Source organism: Pseudogymnoascus destructans (genome assembly GCF_001641265.1).
Source record: "Pseudogymnoascus destructans isolate 20631-21 unplaced genomic scaffold scaffold_8, whole genome shotgun sequence".
NCBI classification, from domain to species: Eukaryota; Fungi; Ascomycota; class Leotiomycetes; order Thelebolales; family Thelebolaceae; genus Pseudogymnoascus; species Pseudogymnoascus destructans.
The window spans coordinates 536,589-554,588 of record NW_020167527.1 but is presented as its reverse complement, the minus strand read 5'-3'; the positions used below and the strand labels follow the sequence as shown (position 1 = coordinate 554,588).

General features: G+C 54.1%; 9 protein-coding genes across 9 annotated transcripts; 5 read left to right on the top strand and 4 right to left on the bottom strand.

The window, feature by feature from the left end:
* Positions 1-234: 234 nt before the first annotated feature.
* VC83_03856 (uncharacterized protein) lies at positions 235-2,037 on the top strand (the record flags this gene model as incomplete). Its single annotated transcript, XM_024467498.1, has 2 exons — positions 235-711; positions 780-2,037. The coding sequence occupies exon 2, from the start codon at positions 820-822 to the stop codon at positions 2,035-2,037; it is 1,218 nt and encodes a 405-aa protein (XP_024325144.1). The 5' UTR covers positions 235-711; positions 780-819.
* A 230-nt stretch (positions 2,038-2,267) lies between these two features.
* On the top strand, positions 2,268-2,570 carry VC83_03855 (uncharacterized protein; the record flags this gene model as incomplete). The annotated part of the gene is made up of 1 exon (XM_024467497.1): positions 2,268-2,570. One exon carries the CDS (start codon positions 2,268-2,270, stop codon positions 2,568-2,570), a length of 303 nt encoding a protein of 100 aa, XP_024325145.1.
* A 1,017-nt stretch (positions 2,571-3,587) lies between these two features.
* On the top strand, positions 3,588-7,256 carry PHO81 (phosphate system positive regulatory protein pho81). Its single transcript, XM_024467496.1, has 3 exons — positions 3,588-3,973; positions 4,038-6,882; positions 6,970-7,256. Coding segments are annotated over exons 1-3 (3,033 nt in total). The 5' UTR covers positions 3,588-3,971; the 3' UTR covers positions 7,156-7,256.
* A 196-nt stretch (positions 7,257-7,452) lies between these two features.
* VC83_03853 (uncharacterized protein) lies at positions 7,453-9,086 on the bottom strand. The gene is made up of 2 exons (XM_024467495.1): positions 8,072-9,086; positions 7,453-8,006 (listed from the first exon to the last, which is right to left on the bottom strand). Exons 1-2 carry the CDS (start codon positions 8,160-8,162, stop codon positions 7,468-7,470), a joined length of 630 nt encoding a protein of 209 aa, XP_024325147.1. The 5' UTR covers positions 8,163-9,086; the 3' UTR covers positions 7,453-7,467.
* On the top strand, positions 7,759-9,315 carry VC83_03852 (uncharacterized protein). Its single transcript, XM_024467494.1, has 2 exons — positions 7,759-8,623; positions 8,704-9,315. Exons 1-2 carry the CDS (start codon positions 8,458-8,460, stop codon positions 9,171-9,173), a joined length of 636 nt encoding a protein of 211 aa, XP_024325148.1. The 5' UTR covers positions 7,759-8,457; the 3' UTR covers positions 9,174-9,315.
* MRPL9 (54S ribosomal protein L9, mitochondrial) lies at positions 9,310-10,578 on the bottom strand. The gene has a single exon (XM_024467493.1). It carries the CDS (start codon positions 10,552-10,554, stop codon positions 9,643-9,645), a length of 912 nt encoding a protein of 303 aa, XP_024325149.1. The 5' UTR covers positions 10,555-10,578; the 3' UTR covers positions 9,310-9,642.
* Positions 10,579-10,879: 301 nt separating this feature from the next.
* Positions 10,880-11,703, top strand: VC83_03850 (uncharacterized protein). The gene is made up of 3 exons (XM_024467492.1): positions 10,880-10,961; positions 11,007-11,133; positions 11,185-11,703. Exons 1-3 carry the CDS (start codon positions 10,953-10,955, stop codon positions 11,583-11,585), a joined length of 537 nt encoding a protein of 178 aa, XP_024325150.1. The 5' UTR covers positions 10,880-10,952; the 3' UTR covers positions 11,586-11,703.
* A 371-nt stretch (positions 11,704-12,074) lies between these two features.
* Positions 12,075-14,634, bottom strand: VC83_03849 (uncharacterized protein). Its single transcript, XM_024467491.1, has 2 exons — positions 13,445-14,634; positions 12,075-13,354 (listed from the first exon to the last, which is right to left on the bottom strand). Exons 1-2 carry the CDS (start codon positions 14,282-14,284, stop codon positions 12,302-12,304), a joined length of 1,893 nt encoding a protein of 630 aa, XP_024324906.1. The 5' UTR covers positions 14,285-14,634; the 3' UTR covers positions 12,075-12,301.
* Positions 14,635-14,797: 163 nt separating this feature from the next.
* Positions 14,798-17,432, bottom strand: VC83_03848 (uncharacterized protein; the record flags this gene model as incomplete). Its single annotated transcript, XM_024467490.1, has 1 exon — positions 14,798-17,432. One exon carries the CDS (start codon positions 17,430-17,432, stop codon positions 15,135-15,137), a length of 2,298 nt encoding a protein of 765 aa, XP_024324905.1. The 3' UTR covers positions 14,798-15,134.
* Between the last annotated feature and the right edge of the window lie 568 nt (positions 17,433-18,000).

Genomic DNA, 18,000 nt, shown 5'->3' with positions numbered 1-18,000 from the left:
CAGTCCAAGTTAGTTACTCTAACAGTTCTCTAGCTCGCCCTGAACGTTGGTACCTTTGTGGACCTCTCTGTTGATCTAGGCATTTTGGCGCCCTTCCAAGCTCTGACATGAGGTACCTGCCTCCAAACCACACTCCGCACTGTAAACCTCGTACTCCGTGTCCCGTGTACCAATCATCCACAGCCAACTGTTTCCTCCTCCCCCCCCCTCCCCCCCCCAAGTACCCGCCCTCCTCCTTGAAAAAACTCACGCCGGCCAGTGTCTTACGAGCCCTCTCACCAGCTTCCATAACACACCTCTCATCCACCAATCCTGTTTGCCCCAAGTAGTGCAACCGCCCTTTCCAAGCTTTCATATTATCCTGCCTTGGCCAACCCACCAGTGCTAACGGAGAGATTCCGACCTAACGGAAGACCTAACTAAGGGAATCTACGCAGAAGGGATAGGGCACCTGTGTGCGACGACTGTCCTTGTTGAGCCGCCTCTGTCTCATCTCCAAACTCGTTTGGGTCTCACACTCGAGAGAAGCGAGACCATCAGACCAGCCTTTCTCCTGTCGCTCGCACCGCATCTCTCTTTTTTACGCGCCATTCCAACGCCCTCCTTTGAGCTACAATCATCCATCACCACTGAATCCTCATCGTTGACCAGATCGCTGCTGCAATCCATTTGGCCACGACCGAGGGTTCTGCAGACCTCTTTCAGCTAAAGGTGAGATATGCCTTCCCGTTCTGCCACATTCCCTCATCACTCGCAGGTGCTAATGTTGCCATGTACAGACCACCTCGTCGACGGCTCACCCTTGAGCGACGTTTTACCATGTCTTCTAATACTACCAGTATGGGCCCGACAGTTCCGGAAACACCAACTCCAACGTCGGGTATTGAACAACCATCTAAAACTGCTGACACATCTGCTCCTCCAGTCACGACGCCATCGGAACGGGCGCCCTCTACCTCGGAGCACACCACTAACCTTCCTTCTTCCACCGAGGCTCCTCCTCCTCCCACAACAACCAGCAAGGAGCCGTCGACTACCACGTCGCAAGCCCCCCCTAAAACCACGTCCGAGCCTACAACAAGCCAAGGGCCTCCCTCCTCTACCCCACCGTCATCATCAAATAACAATGGCGGCGGCAACAACGGCCCCTCAAAAACGACCGTCACGCGCTCGTCGACCGCAGCGCCGACAACCCCCACCAGCGATACATCTACCGAACCCACATCCGCGACATCCGCCGACCCATCTCTCAACGACGGGAACTCAGGCGAAGGCACCGGCAGCCACGGGCTCACCGGAGCCGGGCGCACCGCCGTCGCAGTCGTAGTCCCAATCGTGGCCGTAGCCCTGATCGCCCTCCTCGCCCTCTGGTTCTGGCGCCGCCGCAAGCAACGCAAGGACGCCGAAGAGTTGCGCAGAAAGGAAGTCGAGGAGTACGGCTACAACCCCAACAACGACCCCACCCTCCCCGCCATCGGCATGGTCGGCGGCGCCGGCTCGACCGACAACGGAGCCCACCGCGAAGAGGAGTCTGGATACCGCGGATGGGGAACTACGACTAATACGTCTGGCCGCAAGGCATCGACCACCATGTCTGGCGGCGCGGCAGGCGCGTACTCCGAGGGCGCACAATCGCAAGCTCCCGTCTCAGACACACGCTCCGACAACGCCCTCATCGGCAACGGACGCCCGCACTCTGATGAGGTCGAGCAGCTCGGTGCTATGGGCCCATCCGCCTCCGGGAACAGGGGCGGCGACATCCACCGCGGCGCGTCTAACGCGTCGTCCTCGTATAGCGCGGGTCACGCGTCCGATGGCTCGGATGAGCAGGCTGTCCTCGGCGGCGCGTATGGCGCAGCGCAGTACTACTCGAATGATGGGCCGTATGCGGATCAGGCGTATGGAGGCCGTGGGGGCGCCGTGGAGGCGCAGGGGCAGCCGGTTATTAGGGATAATCTGGCGAGGAGGGCGACGCGGATTGAGAACCCGTCGCACTTTCCTACGCAGGCTAGTGCGGGGATTTCGCAGAATTTTTAAGTCCTGGATGATGTCGACGGCTGGGATGTGTGCCAGCGCGAAGATTTCTCCAAAAGCAGTGTGGACGACGTGTTATTAGTACGATTACGCTCTCTCGAGAGTGGACAGAAAGGTGATGAGAACGAGAGGCCGCGGCGTTTAATAATTTTTGCGAATGAGGAGATTGAGGTCGTTTTACCTTCCTACAAACTCTACACCCTTTTTTTTTATATCTGTTTTTTACGTTACCAATGGAGCATAAGGGGAGGAGCAATTGGTATTTGGCATCTAGGGATGAGAAATATGGGAAGGGGATTTGGAAGGTTGTTGTTTTACAAAGTTCGACCTTTCTTTTCATTGAAGTTTGTTTGCGGATTTTGGGGGGCTGCACGAGGGGTGGAGGCACTAATGGGAATGGAACTGCGCAGGGGGATGAGATGGGTGACATAGTGGTGGTCGCGGATCTTTGGAGTGAGATATGTTATGGTGTGAGGGGAGAGAGAGAGACGAAATTCTTTTGTGAGATGATACCGTGGAGTGGTTTGTATAGTTGAGGAAAGGGGAGGAGTTCATGCAGATGAAGGGTTTTGGAACTGGAGGAGGAGCAACGCTTTACAGTTACTCTCGATATAGTTATAGCTTCTATCTCGTGAATGTGGACTAAACCCATCATTCTTCTACTTCCCCAACCTTGTGGTGAACGTACTACCATATTAAATCGTAAATCACAAAGTCAAAACCACTCACGATAACCATCCAAAAACCACTCCAGCGCACCTACCAACCAACCACCACCATCCCTCCCATCAACTCAACAACCAACTCCCCGGCCCATCCCTGTACCCTCCCAGCCGCCCATCCCGCCAGGCACCGACGCCACAACTCGCCGCCGTAGCCACGAACGCGTCGACAGGTGTGGCTGTGGCCCCCGCGCGTCTTGCATACGTACAGCAGCGTTGCAGTTGCAGGATAGTTGGACGAAAGTAGGCAGGGACGTGGGATGAATAGTTCCGTGCGGACGGGACGAGGCTACTTCTGGGTAGACTGCATTGTAGTATGCAAAGTGAGAAAACAACCCTGTGAGAGCGCCTGCGAGAGAGCCCGTGGTGAGAGCGCTCGACCATGACGTTGATGAGGTTGCTTGAGAGCGAGTAGCCTGGCACACGTGCGTCCATGTTGGCGTCTGATTGGCCGGCCGTGGGGAGGTTAGAATCGGGCATCCCACTTGTTTTTGAGGGGACGGCGAGGGGTTTTGGGGAGAGAGGGGAGCGAGACGGGGTTTAGTCACTGTGCTTTTGGGGAGTGGGATGGCGGCGGCTGTGATGGGAGGGGGTTTATTGGTGTTTTTGGTGGGGACAGTGTAGAGTGCACGGCCGGTGGGACGGTGGTGATGAAGAGGATGTTTGAGGTACGCCGAGTATCGATATCCGAAACTCCGGTGGTTGTCTCAAATTCCTAATATCCCCCCATGTGCATCGGACTGCCGCCGCCGCGCCTTATCGATTAGCTTTTGGCGCGGACCAGTGAGCTCCCATCCCCCCATCCCCCCATCCACCCACCCCCCATCCCCCATCCCACTATACCATCACCTACTAACTCTCACCCCCTCGCATTCCACTCGAGCCAGACCCCCTCTACTTGAAACCCGCGAGAGTCCCCGATCTTCACCCCACTTGTCAAAGAAGTGGCTAGGTCGGTCGTCCTTTGCACGCATCGCAACAATATTTCCCGCCGAGGGCTTTCTTTCTCTTCCTTCTTCTCTCTCGAATACCAACACCACTGGTTGTGTCTGAGAGCCCCCCTTCCTTTCAGATAAACACTCCAGCGCCGACAATGCCTGAAACCCGGTGACCCATAGAGGAGTCGACTTATTCCCCCGCGCGAACCTGAATTTTTGGAGATCACGTAGATAAAGCGCAACCCCTCACCACTGCGACCACATCCACAGCGCAAACATGTAAGTTCTCACCCTCCACGCGCCGAGTCCCCAATGCCCTCACTAACGCGCCTCCCCCGTCCAGGAAGTTCGGCAAGCAGATCCAGAAGCGGCAGCTCGAGGTGCCCGAGTACGCGGCGAGCTTCGTCAACTACAAGGCGCTGAAGAAGCTGATCAAGAAGCTGTCCGCGACGCCGCTGCTGGAGTCGCAGAATGACATCCTGAAGAATGAGCCGCTTGACTCGCAGGCGGCGCTGCAGGCCAACAAGGCCAAGTTCTTCTTCCAGCTCGAGCGCGAGCTCGAGAAGGTGAATGCGTTTTACCTGCAGAAGGAGGCGGAGCTGAAGATCCGTCTCAAGACGCTGTTGGATAAGAAGAAGGTCATGCAGAGCCGTGGCCAGAATACGTCGCGCCGCTCGGCCAAGTTCACGACGCTCGAGGAGGGGTTTCAGCAGTTTGGGAATGATCTGAATAAGCTGCAGCAGTTTGTGGAGATCAATGGCACGGCGTTCTCGAAGATCCTGAAGAAGTGGGATAAGACCAGCAAGTCGAAGACGAAGGAGCTGTACCTGTCCAGGGCGGTCGAGGTGCAGCCGTTCTTCAATAAGGCGGTTATTAGCGAGTTGTCGGATCAGGCGACGATGAGTTTGCAGGAGCTGGGAGCGTGGTCTGAGGGTGATAATATTACGATTGAGAGGCAGACGGAGCATGTTGTCAGCAGTCACCTGGGGACGGATGAGGGGGATGCGGATACGCTGTTGTTGGATACGGTGATCTCGGGGAACCTCGAGTTGCTCAAGGATCTCTTGTTGCGGTTGAAATCGGCGAATGAGGCGGATTTGACGAGGGATGTGATGCTCACCGAGAGGATAACGAGGACCTTCCTTGCAGCTATTCATGAGGCGCCTGCGCCTTCGTTGCAGATTCTGCTGGACACGGGTCTTGTTGACGTCCTTTCGGAAGACGATATAAACGAGAGGAATTGCTTGCATCAAGCGACGATATACGGCAACTCATTTGTCCTCGAAGTTGGGTTGAGTAAAAATGTGGCGGTCGACCGGACAGATGTCTATGGACGAGTACCATTGCACTACGCGTGTATGCATGGAAGGTTAGATATGATGGAGGCTTTACTTGTTGCGAACCCCGGGGCGATTGACCTCATCGACCACGACAACTTCACACCTCTCATACACGCGATTATTCATGGCCATCTCGAATGCGTGGCCATGCTACTTGTTCGCAACGCCATGCTGGATCCGTTGAAGGACAATGACCATGTTCCTCTCAACCTTGCGTGCGAACACGGGTCTATTGGCATAGTTGAGCTACTCCTGAGGCATGGCGCGAAATTAATGCCAGATGCTGAGGGACTATACCCCCAGCATCTTGTCTCGAGATCAGGACAAACGCCGCAGTTATTACTATTATTACAAACATTCGGCGCAAACCTCGACCAAATCGACAAGCTCTACTCGTGGACACCGCTTTTCCACGCGGCTAGCGAAGGAAATGTCCTTTCGATGCAGACGCTCTTAGATGTCGGAGTTCGTGCAGATATCCTGGACGAGAAAGATCTCAACGCGATGTATTACGCAGCATGGGAGGGTAATTTAGAGTGCATGAGACTACTCTCATCTATTGCCAACCCCGCCAGAGCCGCGTCGTCGACACAACCTCAGCTAGCGCCGCAGTTGACCAGCTCGGCGCCAATGCCGATGAGCACTGATATCGATGGCATTCCCGACTTCTCCTTACCTCCACCTATCATCCCACTCCGCCGATACGGCCACAACTTCCTGGACACGAAGACATTCGTCCAGATTAGCTTCGATGAGGGCGATGAGAAACCGATGGTGTTTTTCCACGACAGCAAATATCCTGCTGCGCGTCTTACTATTTCCTCCAAGCTCTCGGATCTCATTCCAAAGAACATCCTCCTGCCGTTCCAGGAAGATACCCGCCATGTCTCCTTCCAAATCGACAGCCTGGAGTCCTTCGCTGTCGATTTCGACATTTTCCCCACATACGGCGCAAAGGTCATCGCCAAGACCGTGGCCTTACCCAGCACATTCAAAACTCTATCAAGTAACTACGGCCGCTGCTGCCTACCTCTCTTTGATCCGCGCCTGCGCGCCATCGGCCAAATCGCATTTAACTTCCAAGTGATCAAGCCCTTCTCCGGCAAGCCCCTAGAAATCACCGACTTCGACACCTACTGGAAGGCAACAAGCCAATTCGACCACACCCCCAATGCCTTCATCACCGGCTCCAGCTTATCAGGCGACTACATCCAGCTCTTCGTCCAGCACACCTCGGACGGCATCCCCGTCCTCTGGCCCCGCTGGACCCTCCCCTACAACGCAGTCGACCTCCCCATCACCCGCCTCACCTACGCCGAGTTCCTGAAATCGGGGCCCCGCAACGACGCTGATCTCGCGCGCCTGCCGACCATGGGTTTGGAGCAGGTAGCTTTCATCCACCACGTCCTGGCGCGCACGGCGATCTCGCTGGAAGAGGCGCTGAATCTTCTTCCGAGCGGTCTGCATGTTGATATCCAGGTCATCTACCCGTCGGTCGAGGAGGAGGAAGCTCTTCACTTGGGGCCGATTGCTAATATCAACTCTTTCGTCGACGCGATCATCACCGTCATCTTCGACCACGCGCAGAGCCTGCGCTCGGAACCTCCGGTTGCGATGCGCAGTATCGTGTTCTCAGCGTACAACCCGGCCATATGCGCGGCGTTGAACTGGAAACAGCCTAACTTCCCTGTCTTCTTGTGTAATGACCTTGGCCGCGAGGACGCGCCGATAGTGAGTGCTGAGGGGGGGATTGAGCGCGATGGGAGGCGCACGACGAGTGTGAAGGAGGCGGTGAAGATTGCGAAGGATAATAATCTTATGGGACTGATTTCGTGTAGTCGGCTTTTGGTATGTCTTTCTCCTTCCTCCCTTCCCCCATTTTTTGTCTAGGGTCAGCTGTGTCTTTTGAGGGATGAAGGGACTAACGAATAACAGGACATGGTACCTTCGCTCACCAACGCGATTAAATCCGAAGGCCTCGTGCTGGTGACGGATAAATCAACGGAGCAGCAGGCGCCGATAGATCCGCTGAGCGATCCGTTCCCGAGGCTGCCGGAGGGCATCGATGGCGTATTGAAGGGGAATGGCGTATTAAGGTTTAATGAGTCGATTGATGTGTAGAATCGGTTGCGGGGGCGTGTTGGGGGAGGGTATAGGTATACAGGACAGGCTATATACCACATCGGTTTGGGGTCAAGGGTTGGGGGAGGGGGTTAAGGGAGGTGTTGGGGGGGGAGGGGGGATTATAATTCCCGAAAACTCAGTGGAAGAGGGTGCATAGATACCGCTACAGGTAGCACGCAAGCAAGTACGCGTTGCATCACATTACTTCATTACCCTCGTGACTATTCATACACCACGCCACACCACCCACCACCACTTATTTACAAACCCCTTGCCCCCCTTCCCCCCGCCCCCCCTCTTCAAGCCTCTTCAAGCGCCTTTATACCCATACCTCAACCCCTCCAACTCCTCCACATCCGCTTCCACCCCCCTCACCTGCACCTTAACCAGGACCACCACCCCCAACGCCAGCGCCGGGAGAACACTCAATTTCACCCCTCCCCCCCCGGTCCCCAGGAGTCCCGCTACGAGTATCACGCCCACCAGACTCGCATTTAGCGGTACCAGCCACTTTCTCAACGGCCCCTCTTGGTCCCCTGGTGATATATCGCCCGCCCTCCCCTTCCCCTTCCCCTCCTTACCACCTTTACCCCCCGCTGTTGCCCCAGCACCATCGGCCCACTCATCCACAACCCCCCACCCAGTCCGTCCAACGGGGAAGGCATACATCACCCACGCACTGGCTATCAGCGAGGTGAGAGCGAGGAGAGGGAGGGCGCCGCGCGCGCTGGAGAGGGGGGGGAGGTAGGCGAGGGTGAGGAGGAGGGGGAAGGTGGTGAAGAGGCGGGTGTAGAGGGTGTTTGTGGCGCTGGCGCTGGCGCGGAGGGTGGTGATGAGGTGCTGCTGTTCTGGGGGGAGGGTGGGGGTTAGCTTGGAAGTTTGGCTGGGGGAAGGGAAAAGGGGGAGAAAGAACCTTCTTCATCTAGTGCTTCGGGTGTGTCGTCGTCGTCGGGGTCGGGGTATTGGAAGGTTTTGCGGAGGTGGGCTTTGGTGTGGGATGCCATTTTGTGGGTGGTGGGTGTATGGATATAAGAGGGAGGGGGAAGTAGATATAACCGATCACCTCTCGCTCTCAAAACGATCTTTATCGTATCCAATAATTTAGCGTTTATAAGTCCAGCAAAGACGTCACCCACCACCACTCCTCAGCCTCACTCCAAGCCTCGCGCTGACTAATCCAAAAAACCCCCCGAGCTCCGCGCCGCCCTCTTCACAACGAATTATATACCCCGTTTTCCCAACCCGCATTCCCAACTACAAAGCGCGGCTTCGGAATTGACAGACACACAATATTATACAATGCTGCCGCGAATGCTGGGTGCTAGAGGGCGCGCTGTGTTGGCGCCGCTGAGGGCGAGGATTGCGCCGAATGCTGGAAAGACGGTGCAGAGACGGGGACTTGTCAGTCCGCCGAAGGTGGGGGGTGCGCCGTTGATGGAGAGGAGAGCTGATAGGGAACTACCTAGTAAGAGGCCCGGAATCCCTAAGCAGGAAGTTTTCCGACTGCGCAAAAGCAGAAGCTAACCGATGTGTGTGCGACTACAGAAATCCAGCGCTCAGGAATGAAATGGCTGCGCTCAATCCCCATCTTCATCGCTGTCCTCACCGGCTGCACCCTCGGCATCTTCAACTATCAAAAGTCCTCCTCCTCCGTCGTCTCCTCCACCATGTACGCCCTTCGCACCTCGCCCGCCGCGCGCGAGTTCCTCGGCGACGAAATCTACTTCGCGCACCAGATGCCGTGGATCTGGGGGGAGATGAACCAGCTCCACGGACGGATCGATATCCATTTTGAAGTCCGCGGGTCGAAGAGGCAGGGGACCATGCGGTTTAGGAGCTTTAGGAGGGGGGGGAGGAATGGGGTGTTTGAGACGGAGGAGTGGAGTTTGGAGGGGGAGAATGGGGTGAAGGTCGATTTGTTGGATAGGGGGGATGTGTTTAAGGCGATTATGGCGGCGGAGGAGGAGCAGAAGAGGGTGGGGAGGGGGTCGTATAGTCCGACGTTGTCGGGATAAGATGGTGGGTTGGTGGTGGGGAGGGAAGGGAGGCGTGGGAATGAAATGGCATGGGATGGCGTCTTTGTGGCCGCCATGATTTGCACGGGCCGTGTATACTTTACTATAGGCTGTACAACTACTCTCAAACATCTGATCAAACGATATATATTCCTTTGTATTCTGGGGTAATGTGGTTATATTATCCAACAACTCCGTTCTGGATTTGAGGCTCTGTGTAGGGCAATCCGCATCTACATCACCAGAACTTAGATTCATATATATTCCGGCCAAACCGTGAGCTGGGCCAGCCCATGAGCGAGTGTAGCAATCTCAAGGCTTTATGTAGAATCATTGTCTACTATACACTCTATAACGCCTTGCCGCTGGTAATATACACTCTTATCTCAACAATATCTTCACACCAAGAACCCACCCAACGCTGTCTTCTCACTGAGGAGTTACGCAGCAACCTCCTCAACCTTCGCCACTACCTCTTCCATGGCACAGCTGGCACCTTTGGCCATGGCTTCTTAATCGCATCCTGAAGCTTGACCACGCAGCCCTTTGGCCCAGAAACACATCCCTTCAGCACAATAATGCCCTTCTCAGCATCCACCTTCAGCACCTCGACATTCTGCACAGTGACCTGTTGGCCACCCATATTTCCCGGCATCTTCTTCCCCGGCAGAACTCTGCTACCTGTTCCCTGCGAACCACCACTCGAACCCATAAGTCTGTGCGCCTTCGAGTTACCGTGAGACGCTCCCTGTCCACTGAAGCCATGCCTCTTCATACCACCCTCAAACCCCATTCCTCTACAGTTCGAGCGCGTATCCACAAACTGTCCCTCAACGAACCACTCCGGTCCGATCATCTGTCCCGTCGGCAACAGTCCCGTCGCATCCTTGACCCTGAACTCCACAACGTGCCTCTTGGGGCTGACTCCCGCCTCAGTGAAGTGCCCCAGAAGCGGCCTCGTGACGTTGCTCTGGTGCTTCCATCCCGCACCGACCTGCACCGCGAAGTATCCGTTCTTCTCGCGCGTCTTGTGCGAGACGACTTGCACGCGGTCGAATTGGAGGACGGTGCAGGCGGTGCGCTTGCCGGTCTCAGGGTCGTAAATGGCGGTCATGCCCTTCTTGATGCCCATCGCTCCCGTTCGCAGGGGGAGAGTGAAGTCTTTTCGTTTTAATGCCGCGGCGGGCGAGGCGGAGAGGATGGGCAGGCCGGCGGAGACCTGGTTGAAGCGTCCTGGTGTGGCCTTTGAGCGGGCGGGTGCGGTCGTCCACCCGTATTTGACGCCGCGCTTGGCAATGAGGGGGATAAGTGCGTGGGCGTCGGCGAGGAAGGAGGAGGGCGATTGGAGCGCCACTCCTAGTTTCGACAGTTTGGGCGCCATTGTGTGGGTGGTTTGGTGCCTTGGGGGAGGGAGGTCATCAAAAGTTGAAGGGAGGTGAAGCCAATACTTTTCGCTACGGTCGGCACTAAAGACCCGACGCGCCGTCAATATAATTTTGGCCTGGCCAGAAATTGACACCACAACGAAGTTGCGATTTCGGGAGGCAGGATGGTTTACTACTTCACCTCTAACACGGTGTCGCCGTCGGCGTATGTCTATGTTGGGAAAGACAAGGTCGAAAGTGAGTTTATACTTGCTTTTTTCCTGGCTCTTTGAGGAGCAACGTGTGACTAATCTTTGCCTCAGACGAGGATTTAATCGCATACGGCGTTGAAGAAGAAGTTTGGTAAGTAATATCCTCATTTTTAAGAATAAATAAATACCTTCTTTGCTAATAAATGTACAGGGTAAGTCTAATGTCCGTTTGAAAGAAACATCACCAACTCCAGCAGTTCCACGTCGACAATCTCTCATCCGCTCATATCTACCTCCGCCTCTCCGAAACCCAATCATGGGAATCCATACCTGAAGACCTCCTCACTGATCTTGCTCAACTCACAAAAGCAAACTCCATCGAAGGCTAGTTCAATCCCCATGACTTGCTCAACCACGTGACTAACGTCTTTGCAGGAAACAAGAAGGACAATGTCACCATCATCTACACGCCATGGAGCAACCTGAAGAAAGACGGCTCCATGGCCACCGGCCAAGTCAGCTTCCACGACAACAAGAAGGTGAAGAAGATCCTTGTGCCGACACGCATAAACGCCATCATCAACCGCCTGAACAAGACCAAGGTAGAGAAGTTCCCCGACTTCGCCGCCGAGCGCGACGAGATCATGAAGGCAAAGGGCAAGAAGAACCAGGCTGGCGTTCAGGCGCGGAAGAAGGAGGAGGCGCGCATTGCGAAGGAGAGGAGGGATCTGAAGTACCAGAAGGAGCATGCGTATGATGATGTCTTCACGGAGGAGGCGCTGGAGGCGAGCAGCAACCAGAACAGAGATGATGACTACTTATCGGACTTTATGTAGAGGACGTAACTATGGATAGTTTGTTCTGTTATATGAGTTTAGAGAGCTTGTCTATCCTCGGTTGAGGTGGCAGCGGTTTTCAACATCCCTGAATAAAAATATAGACGTTTGAGCCAACCCCTTGAATTCTGTCCTGCAGTTTGAATATTGAACTTGCATTATGTGGTAAGTATGGTGGCATGCTTAGATAGACTGGTAAAAAGTAGTTGGTATCTAGAAAAGAAATGCAAAAAGAACGATTCGATTACGGATTCGTAATCGATATCTAAGAAAACCCATTTTTTTGGATTTTACTTGATGTGAACTGCGGGGCTCGAACTCAGCACTTACTGAATGAGCGTCAGACACTTTGCCACATTAACCACTTGGCTTGCTTGTTGGCGAGAAGAGTTGGGTTAATGGGGTATATGAGCTTTGTTCGAGTGCCTAGCTTGTAGTTAAGTGATTGAGATGGGAACTTTAGAGGACAGGAACTGAGATGGAAAGGCTTCACCACAGTAATTTGGATGAGCATTACTATTCGCACAACTAAACTAGAATAAACAGCGTGAATGAATACTATGCTGCAAGATGAATGTCCTATCCCAATCACTCCTAGAACTCTCGCGCCTGTGCACACCCTCGCCATATGAAACTCCTGACACAAAAACACGTCGTTGGAAAGTTCCGTCTATAATCGTCACATCGCATCCATCATCGCCCCCCCGGGCGTCCCCTCATATCCTCTCCGTCAACATCGTCCTTGCCCACCAGAAATCTCCCTCTGCATCACCCCACAGATCCGGTCGGTTCTCCGTCAAGGCCCCCTCATCTTTCCCTCCAGCTCGCTGGTTATTATGCTCCCCAAACACCATCTTCGCGCTGCTGCCTCTCTTTCCATACTGGGCCCATGTGCTACGATTCTTAACGCGGCCCTTCTTGACTGCATTCACATCGCCAGAGATCACAAAGCTCGTCCAATAACCGTGCATCTGCTCGCCAATCGCGCCTTGTCTGCTCCATGGCAGCTTTCTCACACTGGGCGAGTACACAACGTATTCTCCCTGGTCACCATGATTCGCGCCACGAATCACCGTTTGGTTCACGTCGAACTGATACATCCACACATCCGCATCATCGGGCCTATCCAATGCGCTCGCGAAGTGCGCTGTGTGACGAACCGGCGCGATATATGCGTAGTCACCGTACGCGCGTGCGAGGCGCTTGTACTGCCTGCCAACACCCGGGCGGTCCTCGGTATACTTGCTCTCAGGCTCAGGAGACTTTGAAGGGTCTGGGTACAGCTCGTTCAGCTCTCTCATGTCCTTCTCGGTAAAATTCGGTATCAGTGTCTGGAAGAACTCGTCGAACTCCTTTGGATCGTCGGCGGCGGTGTCCACGAACATGCTGCCCTCGTTGGTGTTGAAGCCAGTCAGGATAGGGACTTTGTGATATGCTCGCGCTTTCCAGCTCTCGAGGGGTGCACATGGGATCATGCCTCCGGGTCCATCAATGACGGGCTGGAAGGGCCAGCGCAGAGATGGGGCGTATTGCTGGAAAACTGACTCTGAGGCAGCGACAATTGTCTCTATATCGATGGAGCGAAGATGTGTCATCTTTGACTCGTCGGGGATATCAGAGGTGCCGGTAAGTTCGAGAAACTTTTGATATTGCTCCTCGTGGAGGGGATGGTTATATGGATAAACGGCGCGAGCTGTTGGAGCGCCAGATTCCATAATAGCTCCCTGGAAGCGTGCGGGGACGTCAATCTTCATGAGGTGGTGGCCAACCTAGGTAAAGTTAGTTTGAGCAACTAAACGATCGTTGAGTTCAGAGGACTCGCACTCATGACGATCCAAGGTAGTCTTGACGTTACTTACGGCATGTGCACCCGCTGAGCTTCCCCAGATGGTGACTCGATCCTTGTTTCCGCCAAACATGCGGATATTTTCCTGCACCCATTCCAGGGCAGCTGCTTGATCCTTCAAACCGAGATTCAAAATGCCCTCCTCGGCGGTAAGATTGGAGCTCAAGAAGCCCAACGCACCAACTCGATAGTTCACCGAGATACCAATGATTGGATCCACGCTCCATGCCACAAAACTCGCGATGTCCCTTTCAGCACCGCTCCCAAAATTAAATGATCCGCTGTGAAAGTAAACAGCAACTGGCACATTCTGGTTTTCCTTCACGCCTCGTGTCCGCCAAATATTGATATTCAAGCAATCATCTGCCGACCTCTGGTCAGGGCCGTCTGGACCTCCCCAGCACTTGTGGCCCCAATTTCTCGCGTCATGCGTTCCCATTCCTGCCATCATCTTCACCGGCGGCATAAACCTGTTGTATCCACCCGTCGTCTGTGCATATGGAATACCGAGGAATCTTTCGACGAAGACATGGCCAGTCTTGGCGGTGCCGCCTCTATAGATGCCCTGGTACACTTGGACACTGGGACGAGCGAGCGGTATGAACGGGTTGATGACCGTGGTGCCTATACGACTGTTCTTCCCTGTGCGGACATAGAGCAGAATTTCCGCAATGGCGGTGCCGATGACGACGAGACCGGAGAGAAAGACCAACGATTTGGCGATAGTTCGCGGGCACCACAAGCGGCTGACGAAGTCGCGTGGGTTCCGGCGAGCATGGCGGAAGACAGCGAGGATGTTTGCCTTTCTGGAGCTCTTCGCGAAGGGCAGGAACGAGGGTTTGGAAAAGCGCATGGTGCTGCGAGACAGACGAGGCGCGTGGCCCTGGAAAGACACTAACGAGAGGTCGAGGACTCTAAAAGCATCATATGTCGTCCTCAGAGGCCGTCAGTTCCAAGGGCGAGGTTCCACGTTGAGTATGACGGAAACCGGGGCAGTTCGCGCGCAATTTGGTCGGTGTTGTCTCGGTGAAAACGATCGTGGTGGAGATGCAATATGCAAAATACTCCAGTGCAGGCAATATACTCGACGACGACGATACTCTGTAGCCTGGATGAACTTCAGAGGACGGTGGTCTGGAAGAATGTCGGGAAAAGGTTTAAGGAGAGGGGACAGGGATTAAGGCGTGGCATGCGGTACAAGGGTACGTACAAGATCTGGCAGGAGAACTTGTCCTCGACAGAGCAGTCTAGCCATCAACATGCCAAGTCCTATTTCTTCATGATAAATTATCAAATTACAGTATAAAAGAGCCTTTGGTTCTGAAATATATTTGTCTTCATACAGCACTCACTCCATTAGTTAAACTTGTTTTCAAATATGCCATTCATTCAATACTTTCACTAATAATCGTTCAATAATACACGCTGTCAGCTGACGCCAGACTCAATCCCGCTCCCCAATAATACACGCTTCCCAACACGCCGCGCCAACAAATGAAACATTTGTATAAAACGAGCGAGTAATCATCCTCAACCCACAAGTAATGATCGATTGATCCCTTCCGAGCCGACCATACATCGACTTGTGCTCCCCAATCTGACTGTCAGCAAGCAAAGCAAATCAAGACATGGTGTTTTAACAAAAGCACACTCCCTCTCGTCACCCACAACTTGTCGACATCATTCATACAGTTACTCCACACCTAGCCCTTCAAGCCCAGTTGGCCACCGGGTCCATATCCAGCACTGAGACCCTCGTCGGGAATCTTGCCCTCCATCATCTTCCTCCTCTGTTTCGTGGCCCACTCCCTACTCGCCTGTCTGCCTTTCTCAGCTGCCTCCTCTCTGGCCTTCTTCGCAGCAGCTTCCTTCTCCTTTCTCTCTCTCTCCGCACCTTCCAGCGCTCTCGCATCACGCTTATATATATCCCTTCCGCTCAGCTTTTGTACCAATGCTGGGACAGATGACGAACGTTGAGATGAATCGCTCATTGCCGTAGTCGTCATGTGGCCACCGCCGTGAGCAGTCACACGCGTGCGTGAGGCCGATGTATTGGCAAGGTTCTGGGCTGTGAGTGAGGGACGAGATACGCCAATGACCGAGCGTCGCTTCGACACCACCAACCCCTCTCCGGCGTCTTCCGGGTTCATTATGCTCCTTCGCGCTAGACTGGCGGCTGTCTGCCTTGGCTGCATACTCGGGGCGATACTCTTACGGACAGGCTTCGCCTTGAACTCCCTGCGCTTCTTTTCCTCCTCCTCTCGCAACTTTAGGCAGGCCTCATAAGTCTCGCGCTTCTTACGAGAGAGGGCCTCGCCCGGGAGCTCAAAAGTAGGTCTAGATGGGGCCTTGGTTGACTTGACCTTCGGTGCCATCGCCTTGGCGGAAACTATGGGTGGCGTCGAGTCCGAGGAGACGCTTGACTGGCGCTGAGCAATGCGTGCTTCGCGTTGCTCTTTTAGCTTCCGGGAGATGGCTTCACCAGGAAGCTCAAATGTCGAGCGCGTTGGGGGTTTGGTAGACTTGATTGGCTCCTTTGGAGGCATGAGGCTGACCGGACGCTTGGCTGCTGGCCGCTTGGTGATAGGTGCAGCAGGCTTTGGCTCGGCCGAGGCAGAACGGGCTGAGGTGGGTGGCATTACGCTTTTCTTCACGGCGACTTGTTTTGAGCGGACAGTCGACGTTCCCGAGGCAGCTTTCTTCGCCATCATCTCATTCATCAGGGCCTTTCCTTCTCGAACCCCGATAGTTTTGGCCTTAACTGGAGTAGGTCTTAAAGCTGGCGACGTGGTAGGTTGACGAGTAGATTTCAGTATAGCAGGTGTCGCCTTTCTAGACTTCACTGGAGATGCGAGTTCCTGGGCCTTTGCGGCCTCTGTGAGTGCTTCCATGATATCTTCCAATAAGTCTAGCTCCTCGAGGGAATCCTCGATGCGTGAGACAGGCTTAGCAGGCGATCGAATGATAGTTTCCTCAAATTTATCCAATTCGTCCACTGAGTCTTCGATTCTTGGGGAAGGCTTAGCAGATGAGTGGATGGCCACCATCTCCTCCACCGAGAGGCGTCGAGACACTGGCTTCGCAGGAGAGCGGCCCAAAATATGCTTGACGAACGAGTCGTCATGCGAAGATTTCGGCTCGGGTGTTTGGTCTCTGGCGCATTCGTCGATGTCCTCAATATGCAAGGCAGAGCCTCGAGTGGCGCCTCCCATCGCAACATCTCCATCCCCGTTTACATAGTCGGATATTTTGGGTCCACTATGGGAATAAGCCTGTTCTTGCCCCGCTACGCGATAGTCCGTGTTAGTATATTGAAATATTGGATCGCCATAACGGTAAGGAAGCCAACGCGGTACGGGCCACCCGAGAGCGGGAGGAATCGATTTGCCTGGCGAAACATGCCCCGTATGGTACTTGGAATGGCCATAATGAAAATGGGGAGCACTGGGAACCGCCGGCGCAAACGTGCCATGATTGGCGTAAGAATTGTAGTTATACTGACCTGGCTGTACACCTTTCATTTGACTGCGCGTAAGGCGCCCTGTGAATGTAGTAGTCGGATTGGGCGCGTCAACTGCCATTGGGTCTTGTTCTGGTCCTCCTAGGTCTGTTGCCTGCAATTCGTCGCGGATTTGCGCAATGGGCCCTGAGTCGGATCGTAGAAGTTCGCGGGTTGCGGCCGTGGCTGGTGATAAGGATGCTGGCTGATCGTCTGGGATAACTTCGTTGTCGTGGCTTTGCTCCTGGTCGACATTCCTCTTATTCTTGGCTCGTTTATTCTTCTTTTTGATGCCAATTGCTGTCTTAAACGCGGCTTTGAGTAGCTTCTCTTCGTCGGCGATCTGGGCGTCTTCGAGGCTCACAATCTCTTCGGTGGTGTTGGTAATCTTTTGCAAAGGAGCCCGTGCCTCGGCTGACGGAATATGTTGGTTCTGGGGTATGGACTGGCTGGTTTCGTCCTCAGAGATTGTAATTTTCGTGGACCTGGTAACTCGTGCCATAGCTACGCTTGCGACTGATGCACACGCAGTAATGTTGTTTGGTTCGTGGTGGTGTGCCTGAGGCTTGGCTCAGAAACTAAAAAGACAACACTTCACGACAGTGTCTATGAAATGTCAATAATCCTTCTGCTGGGCAGCGGGAAAAAATAGGTGAACAGTGCCGTTTGTGTGATTTGGTCGTTTTGGAGAATTCGAGGCGTGCTCACAGATTGTCGGGGAAGGTATCTATTCATATAGAATCTGGGTCGCGATGGCCCTGTGTAAATCGAGAGGTACACCAACGCGTCACTACAGCAACGAATAATAGACGCGGAACGTTGACGCGATTTCGCGTTTCTAGGAAAATGCGAACGCGACAAAACGTGTGTTTCAATCTTTCAGCCTCCAGTGACTCATGTTAATGTACAGTTGAGTGGAAACTCGATTTATTCCACAGATTCTCACGCTCTCACGACCTCTGGTGGGTGCGCTGAAACTAAGCGTCATATCTGTGGCAATGAGCCTCCTATGGACTTGCCACCATGTATATCCGGCAGTACCAGCCTACCAAACCCTACGCCTGACTCCA